General features: G+C 34.1%; 1 protein-coding gene across 3 annotated transcripts in view; it reads left to right on the forward strand.

The window, feature by feature from the left end:
- LOC106068855 (uncharacterized) overlaps window positions 1-21,540 on the forward strand; it is a 35,744-nt gene extending 14,204 nt beyond the window's left edge. For all 3 annotated transcript variants that reach the window (XM_056003838.1, XM_056003836.1, XM_056003835.1), the window contains exons 12-26: window positions 171-298; window positions 1,080-1,198; window positions 1,543-2,242; window positions 3,725-4,053; window positions 4,187-4,264; window positions 4,978-5,086; window positions 5,647-5,830; window positions 8,014-8,112; window positions 11,861-11,954; window positions 12,054-13,313; window positions 14,263-14,363; window positions 15,017-15,195; window positions 17,101-17,262; window positions 17,820-17,992; window positions 18,537-21,540. In XM_056003838.1, the coding sequence (XP_055859813.1) occupies window positions 171-298; window positions 1,080-1,198; window positions 1,543-2,242; window positions 3,725-4,053; window positions 4,187-4,264; window positions 4,978-5,086; window positions 5,647-5,830; window positions 8,014-8,112; window positions 11,861-11,954; window positions 12,054-13,313; window positions 14,263-14,363; window positions 15,017-15,195; window positions 17,101-17,262; window positions 17,820-17,992; window positions 18,537-18,728 (3,907 nt within the window). In that variant the 3' untranslated portion in view covers window positions 18,729-21,540. The remainder of the gene's footprint in view (window positions 1-170; window positions 299-1,079; window positions 1,199-1,542; window positions 2,243-3,724; window positions 4,054-4,186; window positions 4,265-4,977; window positions 5,087-5,646; window positions 5,831-8,013; window positions 8,113-11,860; window positions 11,955-12,053; window positions 13,314-14,262; window positions 14,364-15,016; window positions 15,196-17,100; window positions 17,263-17,819; window positions 17,993-18,536) is intronic.
- The last annotated feature ends 1,584 nt before the right edge of the window (window positions 21,541-23,124 follow it).

Genomic DNA, 23,124 nt, shown 5'->3' on the forward strand with positions numbered 1-23,124 from the left:
AGATTTGGAACATAAGTCATCTAGTGTTTTTACACCAAGCTTGAAAACATTTCATCTGTTAAAACTTTATCTTTAGTTTATTTATAAGGTTCTTAAGAATTATTTGAGATTTGATGCAACAAAAACAATAGATCTAGATTCTTTAAGATTACTCTGCTTTCTATTTACAGCACAGATATGATTGCAAGGCCAGTATCTTCTAAAAAAATAAAACACAAAAAAACAAAGGCCAGGAGAACAGAAATTCGTGACATGGACACATCTGGAGATTTGTCTTCTAGTCAGGGTGCCACACCAGGTCAGTCTGATCTTAAGAATGGATATAATAACTTTTCTCAGTTTGCTATATAATAATATTTAAAGTATGTTGCAAGCCAAGTAGGAGTATAAGCACCTTAGATTTGTTTTCAATGTGGAGAATAACTTTATGTGATATCATTTGTTAGTGGTGCATTGCCTGTCAAAAGTGATATTTTTTTCTTACGCAACATAGTCTTTAACTTTGTAATGTACATAGTCAAATGATTGAATTTTTGTCCACATATCATACATGTGTCAGGGATGAAAATGCAAAAAAAAAATTATTGTTTACACTATTTATATATAAGAATTGTCAGTGATGCAAATTTAAATTTTTACATACTATTTATATATAGGGGTGGTCATTGTAACATATATATATATATATATATATATATATATAATATATATATATAAGAAAGCTTGTTTGTTGTTTTTGCAAATTTTAATATTTAGACAGTAGACTGCAAATCTGTAAAAGGAACTTGTGTATGAAATGTCTTGAGAATCTGTTCTCAGTTGCTGATATCTCTTGATACATATAAAAAAGAATGGCTCAATCAATGAAACAGTGGTATTTTATGGTTCTAATATAAACAAACTAACATTAGTAATGTGATAGGGCTAGCAAGTAAAAAAAAAGATTGAACCTAAGTCACTAAGAATGAGACGTATATATAGTCTCCTAGCCCAATGACCATTACTGCTGTATTAGCAAAGTGTGAAGTTTTGAACACAAAAAATGTACACTATTAATGTTTTGTGTGTTTACCATCAAGGGACTTCACCTGCTGTTAACCACTATAAACATCAAACATTAGCCAGAAACGAAGAGGCCAGGAGAACAATGAAAGAAGTGGAAGAACTGAGAGAACATTATGGACCCAATTGGCTGCAAGTAAATACCTACGCTGATGATTATTAACTAGGATCACTATTAGCAATATCTTTCACATGTAAACATTATAGAATAGATATCCACATTTTTTTTTCTATCCCTTTATCAGTTGATTTTTAGTTTCATATTAAAATTTTCTTTTTTTTTTTCTTTTTTGCTAAAAAAAAATATGTAAATTTTTTTTTGGCATTCTCAAAAGTTTTAAGGAAAGAATCAGATATATGTTTATTAATATAACTAGAGGTATAGAAAATGATTTACTTATTTAGTTAGCCTCAAAAAGTACATAATGTACTTATGTGTCAATATAAAATGTGCAGTGATATATTTTTTTTTTCTTAAAGGCAATAGAAGATAAAAATATTTTCAATAAAAAAAAGCTAGCACAAGTCCCTTCTTCACTAGTGAGTGCCAGTGGTGTAGATCAGATTGATCAGGAGTCAGATCAGGGAGTCTATCAAGTTAGTAAAGACTTAGAAACATTCAGTGAAGCTAAAAGTGCAGAGCCAAAAGTAGAAGAATGTCCCACAGAAGATGACCTTTACTTGAGAAATACTAAACCTGAGGAGGGGAGCAATCCCATCATGGCCCAAATAGCCAGATTAGCCGGTGGAAGATCAAAATCTGAGAATGCGCAGATTAGCAACATCATTGAAACAACAAAAACATCACAGAAAAAAATTTCAGCAAATGAAAACCTCAACTCCAACATTTCTGAGAGGCCACAGGAATTATTGGAAAGAAAAGTTTTTGATGATCAGACTAATCCCTTACCCAGCCGCGCAGCTGTAAGACAATCATTAGCCAGCCAGACAGCTATAACCCAATCTTTTCCAAAGTTAGCAATAACTTATTCATCAAAACACACTTCTTCTGAATCTTCTGATAGAATCCAAAGGGAAAACCCTGATTCTGATCAATGTAGTACCAACTCTGTGTCAGGTGATAACTCTTCTGTTGAAACCAACCATAGAATCACCTTACCAAAAAGGGACCTTGAAGTGAAAAGCAGTGTTACAAAAACAGACAACCCTAATACAACTTGTAAGTATATAGTTAATATAAATTCTGCAATTGACTTTTACAACACTGCAGTATAATCCTGTTCAATGTAACAATAATTTTTTTAGATCTAGGTGTGTTATGCAGCTTCTTTATATTGAAAGGAATTAATTAGCTTATATAGTATGATTTATTTTAGATTGAAGACTTTCAGGATGATCATAATGTCATTGCTTGCAGTCAAATTTAAAATGATATTTAAGTATTCTTTCAAGCCTTACCCAGCATCAAGTACTTGGTTTTGTTCATAAGCTTTTGTACCAGTACTTAAAGCCAAAGTTACAAGTGTCTCGAAAATAAATGGTGGGGAAACTGAATCAAAGAATATTGTCCTAATTATTATTGACTCACTTGCTCTCTTTCTCTCTGGTTATCTACTCTAATCACACTTGCACCTTTGTTTACAAAACTTAGATCAACCTACTGTGTCTGGTAAAAACTTTGTGCTTTTATTTCTCCCACACCCATTCTCGGATCAAGCTAAAATTTTGCACAATTATTTCTTTTACTTGACAACACAACCCCCCCCCCCCAAAAAAAAACAAAAACAACACAATCAGTTAATTAACTTATGGGGATTTATTATTTTATTTGGTATATCTCGAACAAGGAAAATAAATTGAACTTGATTGAAGTGGTGGTACAAGCTGAATTAGTCCCATTTATTGGTCGCCATTTTAAAGTAAGTTTGAAACAACACAAAACTTTACAATCCTCTATAGTCATAAGCATCTCACAAGCAGAGTGGTTAGTATACCATCCTGAGGAGGCGTAAGTCTTGAACTCGAACTTATGTCATTCCCTTTTTTTTTTTTTTTCTTATGTAAAAGCTTTTAAAAATTGGTTATGGTAAAATTTACCCAGATATCCCTTCCTCCCCACCCACCCCCACTCCATTTCCCCAACTGGCCAGATAAGTGATAGGTTCATAGCAGCTCTAATGGGTACCTGACATTAATTGGGGAAAAGTAAAGGTGGTTGGTCATTGTGCTGGCCACATGATATCCTCATTAACCGTATGCCCTGAATCAGATGACCTTTACATCATCTGCCCTATAAACCACAAGGTCTGAAAGGGGAACTTTATTTACTTTTTACTCATAGCATATTGAGAAAGCTAAAAGCATGAAATAGCACTAAACAAAAACAATTTGTAAAATATATCTAATCACACAGATCTATTGTTGTTGGTCTAGATATATCAGAAATTTAATTACGACTGATTCAAACTAATTACATTTCATAGAAGTTTTGTGTTTATAAAAAAAGTATTTTGTATATTTTTCCTTGTTTTATGCAAGAATATAGTTTTGTTGCACTGGTTTCTCTTCCTCTGCAGTATAATCAAGTTACTAAGTAAGATTACAAAGTATTTCATGTAATGATAACTTTTGAGAACCTTTTTTTTAAATGTAGGACTTAAAATCAGTTTGTAATTTACTTTTTTTTTTGTTTATTATACAGCAAAGCATGTTGAGTTAACAGAAGCCATATTTGCCCATCTCCCTGACAAAGACAACAAGATAATCATTGTTTCCTTAACCAGCACAAAGTTGATTGAGAAAGACATTAGAATGAAAGTAACTGAAAAACTGGAGCTGTCCAGTCTGGCTAGCATGGATAGTTGTATTCTTAAGACGCGGAGGCACCATGAACAAAAAGAGGATAATTCATCCAGCCTTGACGCTGAGACAGAAGAAGAGGTAGAGATTATGCAGCTTGACTTGAAGTTCGACTACATGAGGAAAGATCGACAGACTCGTTGCTATCATGTTGAGATAGATGATGGAAATGTTAGTCAGACTGTCTTATTATCTCTTAGGTGTTAAGATTTAACAGTGAAATCTTGTTGAGATTTGTAGAAATAATTTATTTCTAAGATAGGATATCTAAGAATATTTAACTTGTTTTTTTCAATGTCTTTAGATGCTTATGAAACATTTTCAACCTATTCTAGAATTAAGAGAAGCAGAAGTTAAGTCTAAAACTGTGGCAGTAATGCAGGTAAATAATTCATTTTTACTAAGTTGTATTACTATTTTTTGTAAAAAAAAAAAAAAAAAAAAAAATTGCCATTTTCTAACTATACTCTACCACCATCATCTATTTTGAAATATTTGTGGTTCTAAATGGATGGCTGACTGGTTGTGCTGTATACACTCTGGACTGTAGTCAATATAAGTTTGAAGCATGCTCCCTGCAATCCCCAGCCATCCTGCATGTGGTTTGGGCTAGAACCTAATAATCATTTCCAAAGGAACATCAGAAATGTATAAATAAATAATAAATTCAAGAATTCCCCATTTATTTTGTATTATACATATCAGAAGATTAAACTGTTGTATTGACTTTAGGGTCCAGGGGTAATTAAACTATGAAAGATTGGCATTATTATGTTGATCCTTGCAAAGTAATTAGTGGAGCACATAAATATTATGGTCAAGCAATTACACCTTTGTTATTTGTACTGTAATATATTTTTATTATTACTTTACTTTGCGCCGCCACATATACTAGGGGGGAGACAAAGTGAATTGATAGAAGCTTTGTAAATAAAAATATGTACTGTCGTAGATTAACAATTCCAAAAAAATAAATAGTTTTAAAAAATTCAGAAAAATGTTTCACAATTTCTGTTTACTGATTCTAAATATGCAGGTTTTATTGTTAACTATATATTTGTTTTAAATAAATGCAACTGTCAAATTTGTCTCTAGTGTTTGAAGTGTAACAGTACTTTTATAAAAAGTGAATTGGTTCATCAAAAACAATCCCTTCCAACATCAGGTAGTAGTCGAGACTTACAGTCAATGAAAGCTCTTATTGGTAAGTGACTTTCTCTAGGACTCTTGATTTCTTGTCTTACTTCTTTTCTTTGACCAAAAAAAACTCATCAATCTCACAATGCTGATTGTGTACTCCTAAGAAAATTACTTTCAAAACAAGTATACTTGAAACATGTTACTTTATACTGGGGCATTTTTTCATTAGTTTACGTTAGTGTCTGCATTTATCGAATAAATTATACTTTAAAAAAAACCATAATTATAAATCTACTAAGTTTTGGTTTTCCTGGCTACCCATTGCATGCTTGAATGGCTCTTGGGAAGAAAGAGCATTTATAAAAATGGTTCTTAGCATGTGAAATAAAAATTTATGTCAGTCTATGCATTTGTCTTAAGTCTTATTTGTTTCAGTCAGTTTCTGCTCTGAGTTTATAGAATGTGTCATGATATTTATATTTTAAGCCAGACTTCTTTTCATTTATTTTCCTTTATTTACAAAAAAAAAATATTGTAATAAATATACTATTGTATGGGTAAAATTATTTTGGATCATTTCTATTTGATTGACTTCTATTTTTATTTGTTACTGTCATTTTGTAGACACTCCTACATTGATCTGTCCAAAGTGTGCCAGCACAATTATAATAGAACTTACATCACCTGGAATGGGTGTCAAATCCACCAGCTCAGCTAACTCCACACCTGTTGGTTCCTACAGTTCCTCTACTGGCAGCTTCATAGAGCAGGCCAAGACTATTTCAACTAAGAAAAAAAAATCTTTAAAGTAAGTATATGTTAGTCAAAGATCTTGGATTTCTCTTATCTTGTATTTGTCAAGTCATTGAATCTCTCCAGTCACCAGTCTCATTCCCTAATCAGAGGTCCAAAAGTTGTAACCAGTCACAAAGTCTCATTCCATCATTTTCTTTTATGCTCTTTCTGTCTGTATTGAGGCATTGTGACGGCCCTTGTGTATTGTGTGTATGACTGGCTTGTAGGTGTCTAAGGGATGATTATTTTGAGTTTGCCACCCACTGGGCCATCAGAGCTATATCGGGAGCAGGCACACAACAAAACAAACAATGGAGAAAGATACAAAAACTTTAAAGAATTGATGGATATGTATTTACATAAAATGTACAAGGCAGAATAAAAAAAGGGATGGGGGGGGGTTTGCATCTATCTCTTAGTGATATTGTATCATCATACTTGGCACTTTATGAGAGAGTATGTCACTTTTGTCCTTTGAACTTATCTGGTTGTCCTATCGATGCAGTAGCTGGCTGTGCTCCTGTGTGGAGGTCTTGCAGCTGGAGGTGGCGCTCTAGCGGGTAGAGGGTCGCCGGTGATTCAGTTCTTGTGGAGTCTCAATCCAAAGTTCAGAGGTTTGTTGTGGGCACAAGTGTGCTGCAGGCAGAGCTGATCTGCCGTGGGCAGTGTTGTTAGTAGGATAGGTCCAGTGAGTTGCAATGAGTAGACAAGGTTAGGAAGTCTGGCATAGACACATGGTCTCAGGGAGTGTAGTGTCTAATAGGTGTGCGGCATCCAGAAGGCACGTAATGCCAAATAGGCAGATAGCGCCAAGTAGGTTGACTAATAGGCAGTCAAATAGTACCAAATAGGCAGACACCTAAACAAAGTTAGGACATGTCTCTCATGCATTTTATCGATGCCCTCGACTGAGGTGCATTCGTCAGATTGGTAAAATTGCTTTTGAGTACAATGGGGAGATGATGACAAATGGAATTGAAAAAATAGATGGCTGATAGTAGCAATATAAAACGTACAAAGTAAGGGAGGTAATAACCTCAATTAAACATAAGTTAAAAGGGGGGGGGGGGCGGTGGACAAGCGTCAGCGACCATGACACCATTGTTTACAATGGAGTGAACTTGAATGAAGAGTGTCCTTTCAAGGGGCGTAACTCTCACCTAAGTAAAATGGTTAAGGGGGAGATAATTCATAACTCTTTCCTAAGCGCAGCGTCAATGCGTTAGAAAGACTATCAAGGCAATCAGCCAAGATAAAGGAAATAAAATAAGTTGTACAAGTATATACAAGGTTGCATCAATGACCAATTGAGCAACGCAGCAATAATATTGTGGACATACGTTAATGCAATATATAAACATGTACATATGCAATGGTTGTTTCTTACCTACGACAGTGAGAAATACACAATGCACACATTAAACATTGATTGAGCTACTGCAATCGAAACAGTATTATTCAGCCAGAATAACACACAAGCTAATTAAATGGAACTGTGATTAAGTTTGGCTTACCACCAGGTATTCCTCTAAAAGTAAGAATGAATGATATAGTCCAGACTCAACTGTCAGCGAGATGGAGGAATGACAAAGTGTGTCTATTCCGACTTGGTCTAGCTTATAAAGGTCTGGAAGAGATGGGCAGAAAAGGGATGGGTGAGAGACTTAAGATTATCTTCTGCATGGGTGAATCTGACTTGAGGATGGAGTCGCACTTAGAATGTCAAGAGGCGTGTTGACACAGATTATCTCCTTGATCAAAGAGAGACCTGGTTAGAGCTGGAGGAAAGAATGAAGTACATTCCAGTCTAGGTGGTGTTGACCGTGAATGTCAGACACCTGGCGTCAATGACCAACGGCAGTGCTAGGACTGTTTATCTTTTACCGGGTCAAGGGAGATAAGCAAAAAGAGGAAAAGGTGAGGTTTGGTGGTGAAATCAGGCCTAAGAGTAAGGAATAATTCAGATAAATAAATAATAATCGATGTTGTGATAAAATTGAGTGACACTGTCAGCAAGCTTGTGACCTGTGACAGGAATCAACAAAATTCTTTCCCTTGTTTACCTATTCCATTGGATTAAAAAAATATTGACAATGCAATTTTAGCCTTTTGTAGATCACAGATACGTTTAGGCATTAATAGCAGCTAAATAAAATATTGTTTCATTAATGCTGTCTAATCATTGTTTTTGTTCAGCGTGCAACCTCGTAAGAACTCCACAAGCTCTTTAGATCTTAATTTTTCTAGGAAAATAAACTTTGACTCCGTCTCATGTTCTGGAAATAACTCTGGAAGGTAAGTTCTTGGGGACAACAATTTATAACAAAGTGAATTTGATGAATTATTATTATTATTTAGTATTGATAGAACTTAATAGTTCTCTGTTGTTGTTGAGGGTTTTTTTGGTTTGAAAGTGCCATATGTATGACCATGACAGTGACAACACATATTAAAAAATATAAAAAATTATTGATTTCATTTTTGCCTGTCTTTAAGACTGCTTGCTCTAAAAATTGTACTCATTGATTTTAAAATCTTATATTGACTTGAACTTGGTAAGCGTGCTAGAAGAAAAACAGCTAAGGCAGCAGCAGCATGAACAATTAATTGAATGAATGCCATTGCATGGCTCTGTACTTAGAAGACTTCGATCTATTGGCAAAGGATTTTTACTGTACAGATAATGTGTCATTTAAACTGTGGTGACTTTCTGAGCTTTACAACCAGAAGCTACTTTTCTGTATACAAAAGAAATTAAATAAAGAAATAAATAGTTTGATGAGCTGGTCATTAGGGCATTCAGCAGCAGCATGCTATGTAATGCATCAAATAGCAGCAACATGTTATGTAATGCATCAAATAGCAGCAACATGTTATGTAATGCATCAAATAGCAGCAACATGTTATGTAATGCATCAAATAGCAGCAACATGTTATGTAACGCATCAAATAGCAGCAACATGTTATGTAACGCATCAAATAGCAGCAACATGTTATGTAACGCATCAAATAGCAGCAACATGTTATGTAACGCATCAAATAGCAGCAACATGTTATGTAATGCATCAAATAGCAGCAACATGTAATGTAACGCATCAAATAGCAGCAACATGTTATGAAATGCATCAAATAGCAGCAACATGTTATGTAACGCATCAAATAGCAGCAACATGTTATGTAACGCATCAAATAGCAGCAACATGTTATGTAACGCATCAAATAGCAGCAACATGTTATGTAACGCATCAAATAGCAGCAACATGTTATGTAATGCATCAAATAGCAGCAACATGTTATGTAATGCATCAAATAGCAGCAACATGTTATGTAACGCATCAAATAGCAGCAACATGTTATTTGAAATGCATCAAATAGCAGCAACATGTTATGTAACGCATCAAATAGCAGCAACATGTTATGTAACGCATCAAATAGCAGCAACATGTTATGTAACGCATCAAATAGCAGCAACATGTTATGTAACGCATCAAATAGCAGCAACATGTTATGTAATGCATCAAATAGCAGCAACATGTTATGTAATGCATCAAATAGCAGCAGTAGTGTTGTAGGACATTCTTTTTCTACCAACTAACAGAAGCAGCAGCGCAAAATCATAGGCTTCTGATTATTTGATTCTAAAAAACTATATTAACAAAATGAAAAATACATTTAAAAAAAAAAAATAGCACATTAGTTGTGTACATCAAGAAACAAAAACATGCATGAAGAAAGTGAGATAGGATTATAGAAACCATATTTTACAAAATAGACAATTCTGTCATTTTCCTTGTGAATCTATTATCAAAGAGTCAGAACTAGCATACACCAAGGTATAGTGGTTAAGGCTTTTCTGTAGGTTGTACAATATTGTTATAAACCTGGGGGTAACACAGAGGGGCTAGTGCTGTGTGTATTTAGCCAACGCAAGTCGCCTTAGGCTAGCGCTAGACAAGCTGTCAACCATGATGAGTGAGAGTACACTCTAGTTCGGGAAGCATCTGTGTTGTGAATATATTGCACGCAAATCATGTCGAATGTAGTCATGTGATCAACCAGAATGGTCAGGCAACATTCCATCTGGTTCTAGAAGGCCTATAGGAACCATATATAAGAGCAAATGTGTCAGAGTCAAGTCACTTCAGGTTATCTCACAATGTCACAACCAGCACCGTGTGAAGTTGATCCGGAACAGAGGCGAAGTTTTTGTACAGTCAGTTTTATGTTGTTACCAATTGTACAGTATTGGCTGTGATGTATTTGACATTAAACTGTTAAGTTAATTTGGAGCCCTGAGTTGTCAAGTTCTTTGAGTTAGTTGTGTTGTGCAGTTTGCAGAGAGCCTGGATTCGTGGATAGTGAGAAACATTACAATATCTTTGTGTATACTCTTTTTAACTAATTTCCTGTGACTCCTACTTATACTAGCTTACTTTCTTTTTAATTTTTGCTTACTCTGTACTCTCTAATTGATTCACTGACATCATAAAAATAATGATCTTATCTTACCTTATCTTCTTTTCTTATCTTATATAATACAGACGTTACTTCAAAAAAGAAGATGATTACGTCCTACGCGTCATGCATTTAGTCATGCATATTAACCAATAACTTTAAACTCTGCCAAGTCACTGGTTTTCCTGGCTAGCTCAGGCAACCCATTCCATGCTCTAATAGCACCAGGGAAAAAGGAGTATTTGTACAAATTTGTCCTAGCATATAGGACGAGGAATGTGCCTTTATCTTTGTGTCTTCCAGAGTATTTTATTAAATTTTGTTTTTGTATTTGAAGATTATGGTTCAGTGTTCTATGTATAATTGCTACTTTACTTTTGAGTCTTCTGTCCTGAAGGCTTTCTAAATTTAGTGATTTTACTAAAGGTGTTACTCTAGTCAAATGTGAATATTCATTTGTTATGAATCTCACTGCTCTATTTTGTGTCTGTTCCAGTTTCTTAATGTTTTCTTGAGTTGAGGGGTCCCAAACGGAGGATGCATATTCTATTATTGGCCTAACCAAGGTTAAATAACATTTTAGTTTTATGTTCTTATTTGATTTATAGAAATTTCTTTTAATAAATCCTAATGCTTTGTTTGATTTTTTTATAGTTTCATCAATATGTGGATTCCATGACAGTTTTTCATTTATTATAACACCTAGGTATTTTGCATTTTTAGTCTGTGTTACTGGTTTGCCATGAATAAGATAAGTGGAATTAATTTGTTTTAGTAATTTTGTTACTCTTAACAAATGACATTTTTCTGGGTGGAAAGACATGCTCCAATTTGTTTCCCATTTCTGTAATTCATCTTATTCTCTTTGTAAAATATCTGTGTCTTGTGTTGTTTATATTGTTCTATATATTATGCAATCGTCTGCAAATAATCTGACTTTTGTTCCTGAAGTAATGCAATTTGGTAAATCATTTTTATGTAAATTAAAAATAGTAGTGGACCCAAGACTGTTCCTTGAGGTACACCTGAGTTTACTGTTATCGATGTTGATTTAGAGCCATTTATTATTACAGTTTGTTCTCTCCTTATCAGAAAATCTTTAATCCACTGATGCAGTGGACCATTAATGCCAAAATATTTTAATTTTTTAAGCAAACTATGGTGGTGAACTTTGTCAAAAGCCTTAGAAAAATATAGTAAGATAGCATCTATTTGTTCACTATTATCTAAACCTTTTGAAAAATCATCAATTAGTCCTATTAGTTGTGTTTCACATGATCTATATTTCCTAAAACCATGTTGATTAAGTGTGAGGACATTATGTTTGTCTAAGTGGTTTATGATGTTGCTACATATTATGTGTTCTAAGATTTTACATGTGATGCTGGTAAGTGATACTGGTCTATAGTTTCCTGGGTCTTAAATCATACAAATCCTTTTCTTTTAATCTTTTGATGTTGATGAAAAAATAAATTGTAAACACTATGACACTGTTACTTTGTTTTGTTACTTTGTTGTTTTGTTGCTTTGTTGTTTGTTTTCTGATATTTCATTTTTAGTGAAAGTCTATCAATGTTGTCATTTTCAGCTGGACTCAAGACTCTGCAATGTCCAATGGTCGAGACAGGAGTAATGCTTTTAATGCAAACACCAAAATGGTTCGCAGCGCTCTATTACATGGTGTAAGGAGTTTTGAATCAATATTGTTTTCTTTATTACATTTCTTGAATTTGAAAACTGTTTTTGGTGTCCACATTTGTTCTTGTGTGTTCTCATTGCAGACCAGTTTCTCTGAAGCTGAAGAACTTGTCTGTGTTGAAGATTATTTCTCCGAAGTGACCAAGTCCTCCACTTCTCAGCAATTGGCTGCCATGACATCTAGTTTAAGAGGGGATTTATCAACCAAGGGCAAGACTGCAGATGTGAGAAGAAACACACTTGAAGAGGTTTCAACCAGGAGAAAGAAGGGAGAAAACTTGAATAACTCCGATGCTGATCAATTAGATAAGGAAAATACCTCATCATTCCAAAAACTTGAGAGACCACAGCAGCCAAGCTCATTGGATAGCACTCCAAGTATTTCTACAACAGCTGGGAGCAATAGAGATAGATCCTCTTCCAAAACGTTTATTTACAAAAGCCTAGCTACCATGAAAGAAAAGGTTAAAGCTTTGGTCAGTGAGGGACAGAACCTTCTTGATCAGAAGAGCTTATCATCTAGTATCAGAAGCAGAGACAATGTAAGAACTGTCAGTGTCTCTGCCCTCAGAAAGTCTTCAGTTACTCAGAGACGTGACAGTGATGCCTGCACAGACAGTGATTGTACTCCACGTCTGAAGAGTTCAGATAGCAATTCCAGCATTACCATCTTACCAACACCTGCCGTAGTGGAGAGTGGTCACACCTCCCTCAGCTCTTCTTTAACCTCCATGGCTGAGCCAGTTAAGTTTTCCATCGGGACACCCAATGATGAAGGAGAGGAGGAATCAGTGAAGAATTCACTGGTCAGTCATCAAGTTAGAGTAGTGTCCCCTCTCAATCCTGATATATGTAACAGCATGGTCAGTAGTGTTTACATGACTTCCGTCACTTCCCCTCCTGGTAGTGACACTGACACCCTAATTGACAGCTTGGATACTAAGACAGACATTGCACCAATGACATTAGATGTGATCAATGCCCATACTCAAAGTGATGAGGATGAAATAACTAGCATCTATGACACCACTTGGTTCAACTCTTCTTCACTGGCACAGAAACTGGAGGCTAGAGCTAAAACAAACTCTTCTCAAATGACTTCCTATGCAATGCATTCTGGGGCAGTTGATCTGCCAAAAGCAGAAAGCCCAGAGTTTAATAATGTCAACTATGCATCACTAGCTGGCTATGACAATAACAATAGTGACGATGATGAGAATGAAATAGAGAAACAAGACAGCATGGTTCCACAGTATGCCTTCCATCATTTAAATCATCATTTAACTCTGTACATGATGATGTCCATGTTTGAGAATGATGAAGAATTCACATGTAAATTACAGGTACGTACACTATTATACATTCTATATATACATACTCTATTATACATTTTATATATACTTACTCTATTATACATTCTATATATACTTACTCTACTATACATTCTATATATACTTACTCTACTATACATTCTATATATACTTACTCTACTATACATTCTATATATACTTACTCTATTATACATTCTATATATACTTACTCTATTATACATTCTAAATATACTTACTCTATTATACATTCTATATATATACTTACTCTATTATACATTCTATATATGTATACTTACTCTATTATAACATTCTATATATACTTACTCTATTATACATTCTATATAAAGATTTATTTTTTTAAGAAGCTTTTTTTAAACTGTTTTATGCGATTCCTCTTTCAGAACTTTTGGTCCTTAGACTAGAAGACATTTTATTTTTGTAGCCAGTATTTTACAAGGATATTATGTTGCTAGCACATAGATGAGTCACATTTGCTTATACAAAAATCACAAGGATCATTCACCTGTACTCTCCTAAGCTGAGCAGTCTCAAGAAAGTCCTAAAAATTGTGAAGTGAAAATCTGCAACAACCTTACCCTCTGGCTTAGTAACCAAGTGTTCAATGCTCACACTTCACATGGATGGTGTATTACCTTTTTTTTAAAAATTTTGTTATGTTGTATGTGTGACATATTAACTAATCACACATACTAACTAATGTGTTTAATGAAACTACACACAAAAAAAAATACAGAAAAGTTTGTCCATCTCCATAATATCCTTAAAATTGTTTGGCCAAGGTGAATTCTACTTGACTTGCCCTATTGACTTATAAAAAAAAAATTATTTTATTTTATTTTCATTTGTGTGATTTTCTCACTGTGGTTATTAAATATAAATCTGATGTTCTTCAAATGTTTGAAAGAGTTAACTCACTAAAACACATTTCTCTTTCTAACAGAGTGAAATAGTTCAGTATATCATTGAAGCCCCTTATGAAGGAATCTTAATCATGTCATCCTGTAGGTTTTATATTCTAAAAATAACATCTGATGACCACAGGTAATCTCATCAAACTATTAATTAGCATAATTGTTTAAAATTTCATTGTCATTATGTGCATATTTTTTTATTAAATTTATTAAACAGTATATTCTTTTTTTCTTTTAGTTAATGTGCATCTGTGTTGTAAATTATCTAATTAAGTAGTAAATAGAGCAGTGAGATTCATAACAAAAGAATATTCACATTTGACTAGAGTAACACCTTTAGTAAAATCACTAAATTTAGATAGCCTTCAGGATAGAAGACTTAAAAGTAAAGTAGCAATTATACATAAAACACTGAACCATAATCTTCAAATACAAAAACAAAATTTAATAAAATACTCTGAAAGACACAAAGATAAAGGCACATTCCTCGTCCCATATGCTAGGACAAATTTGTACAAATACTCCTTCTTCCCTAGTGCTATTAGAGCATGGAACGGGTTGCCTGAGCTAGCCAGGAAAACCAGTGACTTGGCAGAATTTAAGTCATTGGTTAATATGCATGACTAAATGCATGACGTGTAGGACGTATTCATCTTTTTTAAAGTAACGTCTGTATTATATAAGATAAGATATGTATGTAGTTTATTAATATCACATTTGTACACATCAAAAGTATTTGTTTCACTGTAATAATTAAACATTATCCAAATTTTTACATTTCAGCCTTCCTCCAGACCAATGGTTAACATGTGTGGAAACTCAACCGATCCCAGAGCTGCGGTACATAGATGTTGGTCTAGGGGGACAGAGTTTCAGATTGGAGTTTGTGACAGACTGTTCCAGTTTCACATTTATCACAAGGAACAAGGAGAAAACTTTGCAGTTTGTCGAACTTTTACATAGTGAGTAGTATGGCTTTTTGCTTGCTTCTCTCCCACAGTAGATAGATAACTTGGCCACTGAATTCCCAATATCCAGTAGATAGATAACTTGGCCACTGAATTCCCAATATCCAGTAGATAGATAACTTGACCACTGAATTCCCAATATCCAGTAGATAGATAACTTGACCACTGAATTCCCAATATCCAGTAGATAGATAACTTGGCCACTGAATTCCCAATATCCAGTAGATAGATAACTTGGCCACTGAATTCCCAATATCCAGTAGATAGATAACTTGACCACTGAATTCCCAATATCCAGTAGATAGATAACTTGACCACTGAATTCCCAATATCCAGTAGATAGATAACTTGACCACTGAATTCCCAATATCCAGTAGATAGATAACTTGACCACTGAATTCCCAATATCCAGTAGATAGATAACTTGACCACTGAATTCCCAATATCCAGTAGATAGATAACTTGACCACTGAATTCCCAATATCCAGTTGATAGATAACTTGACCACTGAATTCCCAATATCCAGTAGATAGATAACTTGACCACTGAATTCCCAATATCCAGTAGATAGATAACTTGGCCACTGAATTCCCAATATCCAGTAGATAGATAACTTGACCACTGAATTCCCAATATCCAGTAGATAGATAACTTGACCACTGAATTCCCAATATCCAGTAGATAGATAACTTGACCACTGAATTCCCAATATCCAGTAGATAGATAACTTGATCACTGAATTCCCAATATCCAGTAGATAGATAACTTGACCACTGAATTCCCAATATCCAGTAGATAGATAACTTGATCACTGAATTCCCAATATCCAGTAGATAGATAACTTGACCACTGAATTCCCAATATCCAGTAGATAGATAACTTGGCCACTGAATTCCCAATATCTAGTAGATAGAAGTCTGGTCCTCTTTGCTACTTCTGAGAGTCTGGTCAGTTTGGTCTGAGTGCTTTGTTGCATATCAGAGGAGGCAGAATTTAAGTCTTCCAGATGTTGTGATAGAGTCCATTGTATGCCATTTTTGTTGTCTGAGACTGTCTCATGAACCAATTAAAAAAAAAAATATTATGGGCGATAGCATACATTTTTGTCTTACTCCTGATTTCACTGATCTTAGTTCAGCAATTTGCAAGCGAGATTTGTGTTGACATTCTTCACAAGAGGGCATCCCAGTGAACCTGTATTTAAAAAAAAGAACAAACATCCATTTTATATTGCTTAGAAATCTGAAGCTATAATTGATTGAGCAATTTTTCTTTATTATGTGGATATATTTACTAAACTAGCTTAAAGATACATACTGTAATTAACAATACTGATTCTAAAATTTGCTTTGCCATAGGGAAGAATGTTGTCCTAGACTTTCTTTCTAAGTGCTTTACAAGGATTGGGAAATAAATTCTTGTAGGAATTGACTCCATAAACTCACACAAAAATCTTAAACTAAAAAAAAGAATAGACCCACTTAAAAAGGCACACATTCATAAAAATGAATTTAATAAAAACTTAAAAATCATTCATCTCTTTTGAAGGCTTACCTAATCATTTCACGTTTTGTTATGTCTGGTTGTTTTGTTATGTCTGGTTGTTTTGTTATGTCTGGTTGTTTTGTTATGTCTGGTTGTTTTGTTATGTCTGGTTGCGTCAGTGTGTCATGTTTGTAGTGTTATTATGTTATGGGTAGCATTTCAGTAGTTAATTGTACACATATTATTTAGTCTAACTATGTCTTAAGATCTGGAGTAGCTAGTAAAGAGACGCATCTACTTTTTTTTGGATTGATTGAAGGTAATTTTTAGAATGTAGTACAGTAACCTCTGCTTGCCAATAATCTCTCAATTTGAACACAATATTTTGTTTGAACTCATTGTGTATTCCAACAGCCAACCTGGCCAAGTATGCAGTATCCCAAGGAATTACATCTCATGTCATTGTTAATGAAGATGTGGATCAGGCAACACTGAACAACCTTGAAGTAGATGTGGTGAACAAGGTCAGCTCTGGCCAGAGTCTGTTGCTGTATTGTATGGGATTTATTGAGAGAGGTAATGTCCCTTGTATTGCTGTACCCGGGCATGCTACCCTGCCTCATAGTGGCGCCCGGGTGGAAATGATCGTAAGAGGAAACAATTAGGCTAAAGGGTAACAAAAGACTCCCGTGGGGGTGCCTAAGGGGTGCAAGAGGATCCTGATTGCACTGCGCGGAGTTGTAAAAAAACTCCAACAACCTTGTCACAATCCAGGCGCTGTTCCTACTGTATGGGATTTATTGAGATAGGTAATGTCCCTTGTATTTCTGTATTGTATGGGATTTATTGAGATAGGTTATGTCCCTTGTATTGCTAACCAAATTACTGCAAGTCCAGGAAAGTCATAAGAAGCATGTTTTGTACTTCATAATTAGAATTAATTCATATCTTGTTACTTGTAATATTAGGTATACACTTTGAAGTTACAATACACATCATTCATTACCTATTTTAAAAGTGAAAGAATGCATTAATCTTTGTTAGTATTAGCAATAATATTTAAAATTCAACTATATTTATGTTGTTGTTTTTTATGTATACCTACTTCTACTGAATTTTTTTTTACTAAATAGGAAACCAGAAGCTTTTTCCTGTGAGCTTTGTTGTCACTACATGTGACTTGTGTCTTGTACGAGCCAATCACCAATGGCCGCAGCCCCGTCTTCAGGGACCTATAACTGTAGATACTGTAGGCAATCAATTCACAGTTTTGGAGAGACAGAAGATCAATAATGTGGCTGCAGTGGTCAGTTTTGTTGTTTTTATTTGTTAATCTATTAAAGGTAGTTTCCCTTTCAGACCTTGTGGTCTATTGGGCAGATGATGTTAAAGGTGGACTCAGAGGTGCCCAAAGATCCCAAAATAAAAAATCCCAGCCCTCGAGCCTTCACCAGAATTCAAACCAAGTGCTTTACTGCTCAGCCATCGCACCTCCCTCTCTCTTCAAAGTTGTATTGATCTATTACTTCTGCTTTTTTTTTTTCAGATTATTTGAAATTTGTATAAACAGTGTTAAATATTTATTGAGTAGAATAGGACATGTGAATGTTAAACTTATAATGACAATCAATAAATGGACAAACCAGAAACAGTTTGGAGATAGAGAGTGTATAAAGTCAATACTTTTTTTTTATTATGTCTCCATCTTTATATCTATTATTTTTGTTTATATTTTCTATTTAAAAAATCCTTTTGGTTCAAAGGGTAGCATTTCAAATTGCTTGAGTTGATTTTCTTCACTTTAATAGTGTCAAATTTAATGACAATGAATTATGTACTTTTTTTTGTAGGAAGTCTGTGAGACCAGCATGAAGAAGATAAGACTGGAGCTCTTCAATGAAACTGAAGGTATCTCCATCAACTGGAACATTACTCTAGTCAACAGACAGACTACAGTGGACTTTATCAATGCCCTCAGTGAGCCTTGGGCTAAAGAGTTTGGTGTAGAAATGGAAATAAGTTATGCTGAACTGGACTTTTAATGAAACTGACCACATTCTTGTATAAATATTTATAAACATTGTCTTTCATTATTCATGCTCAACACATTGTATAAAGATTTCATTTTGTTTTAAAACGAGGAGTTTACAATGAACTGCAACAAACATTGTATTTCTTGGTAAAAACAACATACTCTTTCTATTTGAGCTGGGTTTTATTGGAATGATTTACTTCTGGTTTGGAAAGCAAGTATAAAAGGGGTGATTGTTTGGTTGAATTTTTTTATTTTTTATTCAGGCTTTTTAAAATTCCATCTTTAAAATAAACCACACACATAAATACAATTTAACAATTATTCTGCCAATTGTTTTTGGTTTTCATTGTATTTAAAAAATTTTAAATCTTTATTGAGCAGAAATAGGATAGGAACAACTCCTCTTTTGAGTCCGAATTTACTTTTCTCCTGAAAACATGATGGGACATTTGTAATGATGCTATGTGTCCAGCACATCTTTCTATCATTGCTTTTTTTTGAAAGCTCAAAGTGCAGTCTGAAGCGATAAGAACAAATATACATTGACCCACTGTGTTCAAATAAAAAATCATCCAATTCTCTACTTCTAAGTCAACTGTTTATCCAATTCTCTACTTCTAAGTCAACTGTTTATCCAACTCTCTACTTCTCTGTCAACTGTTTATCCAACTCTCTACTTCTCTGTCAACTGTTTATCCAACTCTCTATTTCTCTGTCAACTGTATATCCAATTCTCTACTTCTAAGTCAACTGTATATCCAACTCTCTATTTCTATGTCAACTGTATATCCAACTCTCTACTTCTATGTCAACTGTATATCCAACTCTACTTCTATGTCAACTGTATATCCAACTCTACTTCTATGTCAACTGTATATCCAACTCTCTACTTCTATGTCAACTGTATATCCAACTCTACTTCTCTGTCAACTGTTTATCCAACTCTCTACTTCTCTGTCAACTGTTTATCCAACTCTCTACTTCTATGTCAACTGTATATCCAACTCTCTACTTCTATATCAACTGTATATCTAACTCTCTACTTCTTATATCAAACACTACCACTATGTCAACTGTATATCCAACTCTCTACTTCTATATCAACTGCATATCCAACTCTCTACTTCTATATCAACTGCATATCCAACTCTCTACTTCTATGTCAACTGTATATCCAACTCTCTACTTCTATATCAACTGCATATCCAACTCTCTACTTCTATGTCAACTGTATATCCAACTCTCTACTTCTATATCAACTGTATATCTAACTCTCTACTTCTATGTCAACTGTATATCCAACTCTCTACTTCTATGTCAACTGTATATCCAACTCTCTACTTCTATGTCAACTGTATATCCAACTCTCTATTTCTATGTCAACTGTATATCCAACTCTCTACTTCTATGTCAACTGTATATCCAACTCTCTACTTCTATATCAACTGCATATCCAACTCTCTACTTCTATGTCAACTGTATATCCAACTCTCTACTTCTATATCAACTGTATATCTAACTCTCTACTTCTTATATCAAACACTACCTCTATGTCAACTGTATATCAAACTCACTACTTCAAGTCAACTGTATATCAAACTCACTACTTCAAGTCAACTGTAGCTAACAGTGTTGTTGTTTTTTTTTGTTATCACTCTTTTGTCCTCAATATATATTAACACAGATATGTATACACACACAGTCCAGTTATAAATAATTTGATTTGAAAAAGAGATTTTATATAGATGGCAACTAGTCTGTAAAATACAATTATGGATGCTATTAAAGATTATTGACTTCTGTGTGACCCAACTCAAGGTTCAAAGACAATGTTAAAATAGCACCCCCAAGTAGACAGAGATTGACATAACTGCTATTTCATAGAGTCTCTGGGTATTATAATGACATAATGTCTCAGAGAGACGATTTGGTCAGCTGAAATGTTTTAATGTTTATTTAATTCTTGAGAAAAACTTCTAGCTGTATTAATAGCATCAGGGAGGCGTGGTGGCTCAGTGGTTAAGCACCTGCCTTCTGAATTTGGGGTCCATTATTCAAATCTCAGTGAAGAGACTGGGATTTTGATGTTTTGGGATTTTTAGGGTACCCCTGAGTCCACCCAACTCTAATGGGTACCTAACTTGAATTTGGGTAGTAAAGACGGCTGATCTACCGTATGGATTGCTTGTTTTGAAAGGAAAACTTTACTTTATGAATAGCATCACATTTATGCTGTTGTCATTGGTGTATGCTACTATAGAAAGTTCCTCTTACAGAAGTTACCTTTATCGTTTCTCTGCTGCTTGGTCTGTTGTTCTTATACTTTTACTTTGTTCACCTATTGCAAACTGTCCATTGACTGCTTCCAGTCAACTTTGGTTTGTAAATATTATTTATTTGTCTAGTTTTCTCTCGACTGTGTGCCTATTTTAGGCTACAGTTTGTATAAATATTTGGTGGCCATTCATTCTGAAGAAAATTTAAAAGTATAGATATATATTTTTAAATTTAATAAACTTTTATTTTGTACAATCTATGCAGTAATTAATAACAGTTTTTATTTGTCTTATTATTATAAGAATAATTAAATTCATTTATGATGCATCTGTAAGATGTTTGATGCAGTATTATAATTCATTTAACATGTTTTCTATTTGTTGACAGCATAACATGTCCAGTAGAAACTAACCAGTGGTTACCTATATGTGTATGTAGTATGAACTAAACTATGATAAACAAATGCACTACAATATGTTTATTGGGATATGTCGAAAGATTATTTATTTTCTCTACCAATTAAACATTCAGATTGAATCCAAGGATGGTTCTTTTTTCATTCTTCAAATATTTTTTTTTCTTTTCAGTTCTTTTTTTATTTTCTTCCATTTATTTATTTTATATTTTTATTATTATTTTCTATCAACAAGATACTGTAGATGTTATGTTATGGTTGTGTAGGTGTTATTCTTGCTGCTCTTTATATATGTATAAATAAATGACAGATCATTGAAAACTTGAAGCTTGTCAGCTGTCTAGAAACGTCCAGTTGACTTCCCACTACCAGTGTAAACTTGTCCATGTAGAAATAGTGAAATCTCAAATCTGCACTCACTAGACAGGCTAGGACACTTTGTGTTAGGGTTCAATGATTACTATTATTATGCTAATGATATGATATTTGTTCTATGGCACTGTTGGCCCTGAGATTCGTTAGAGGAGAAGCACAATGAATTGTAGTACTACTTACACAGGATCCACTGAGGACCTTTTTGATGATGTGGCAGGTCTGCAACAGTAGCGCCCTCTGCCATGCAATGAGACTCTTTCTCTTCATCTTCTTATTTTTATCATTTCAGACTTGACATCAAGACATTTCGTAAGTGGATTTAATGCAGGAATTACTTCTAGTCATTGTATTCCTTCAGTTAAAGAACTTTTTTATGTTTAGTTTGTGTCCCACTTGATTCAAACTATATTCTCTAGTCAAACATACAAGAATTGTTAATTTAATGACCAGAACAAAATCTATTGTTTGATTTCCCTTTTAATTGAGCACACAAACACTCATTCACAGTCCTCACCTCAACAGTAAATGACATTCTTCATATGAAAGACGCGTTGAATAATAATTTTAACAAACACTGTCGTAAATGAAACATGGAAGAGGACCACTTAGCCAGAAAATAAATAAAATCTGGCAGTTATTCACTTTCATACATATTCTATACAAATTTATGTATGTTATATTTAGTTTAGGCATTGCCAACATTTCAGAACTTCATTAGGCCTAGATATACATGTTGTGTATTTATGTTCTTGTTGTGTGCTGTGAACTGATCTGTTCTTATGTGTCAAAATGTCTTGGTGTCCAGGTCAGCTTGTGTGTGTGTGTGTACTGTGTTATCGTGAACTGTTTTGTCATTCTTGTTCAATAAAGCTTAGGATCAAGACATGTCTTCTTTTAGTGTTTCATTAGGTTAGTACAATACAGAAATGATATAATATATAAATTAACATAACAGAAATGATAAAAGTTTTTAAATTCGAACTATTTTAAATAAATTTTATCGGAAAAAAACACACACATCAACTAATTGTTTAATTATAGAACTTATTTATGTTTAAAGCTCAAGTGTACACGGAATTGAAATGTAGAAACCTTCAACCCCAATGTCCATTAGATTCTTCCAAATCATTATCAGTTTTCCACTTGAAAAGTTCATGCAAAAGTTGTCTACATTCGCTGGAAGTACAGAAGCCTACATAATCAATTGACCTTTGTCCGTGTTGAATGAAACGAGCCAGCCATTGGTCTGTAGATGTAGGAATGGCCCCACGTACTTCTCTTCTGTCCGGGACCTGTTTGACTGGTGTCTGCAGCAACAAACTTGTGGTGAATTGGA

This window comes from Biomphalaria glabrata, chromosome 11 (assembly GCF_947242115.1).
Source record: "Biomphalaria glabrata chromosome 11, xgBioGlab47.1, whole genome shotgun sequence".
NCBI classification, from domain to species: domain Eukaryota; kingdom Metazoa; phylum Mollusca; class Gastropoda; family Planorbidae; genus Biomphalaria; species Biomphalaria glabrata.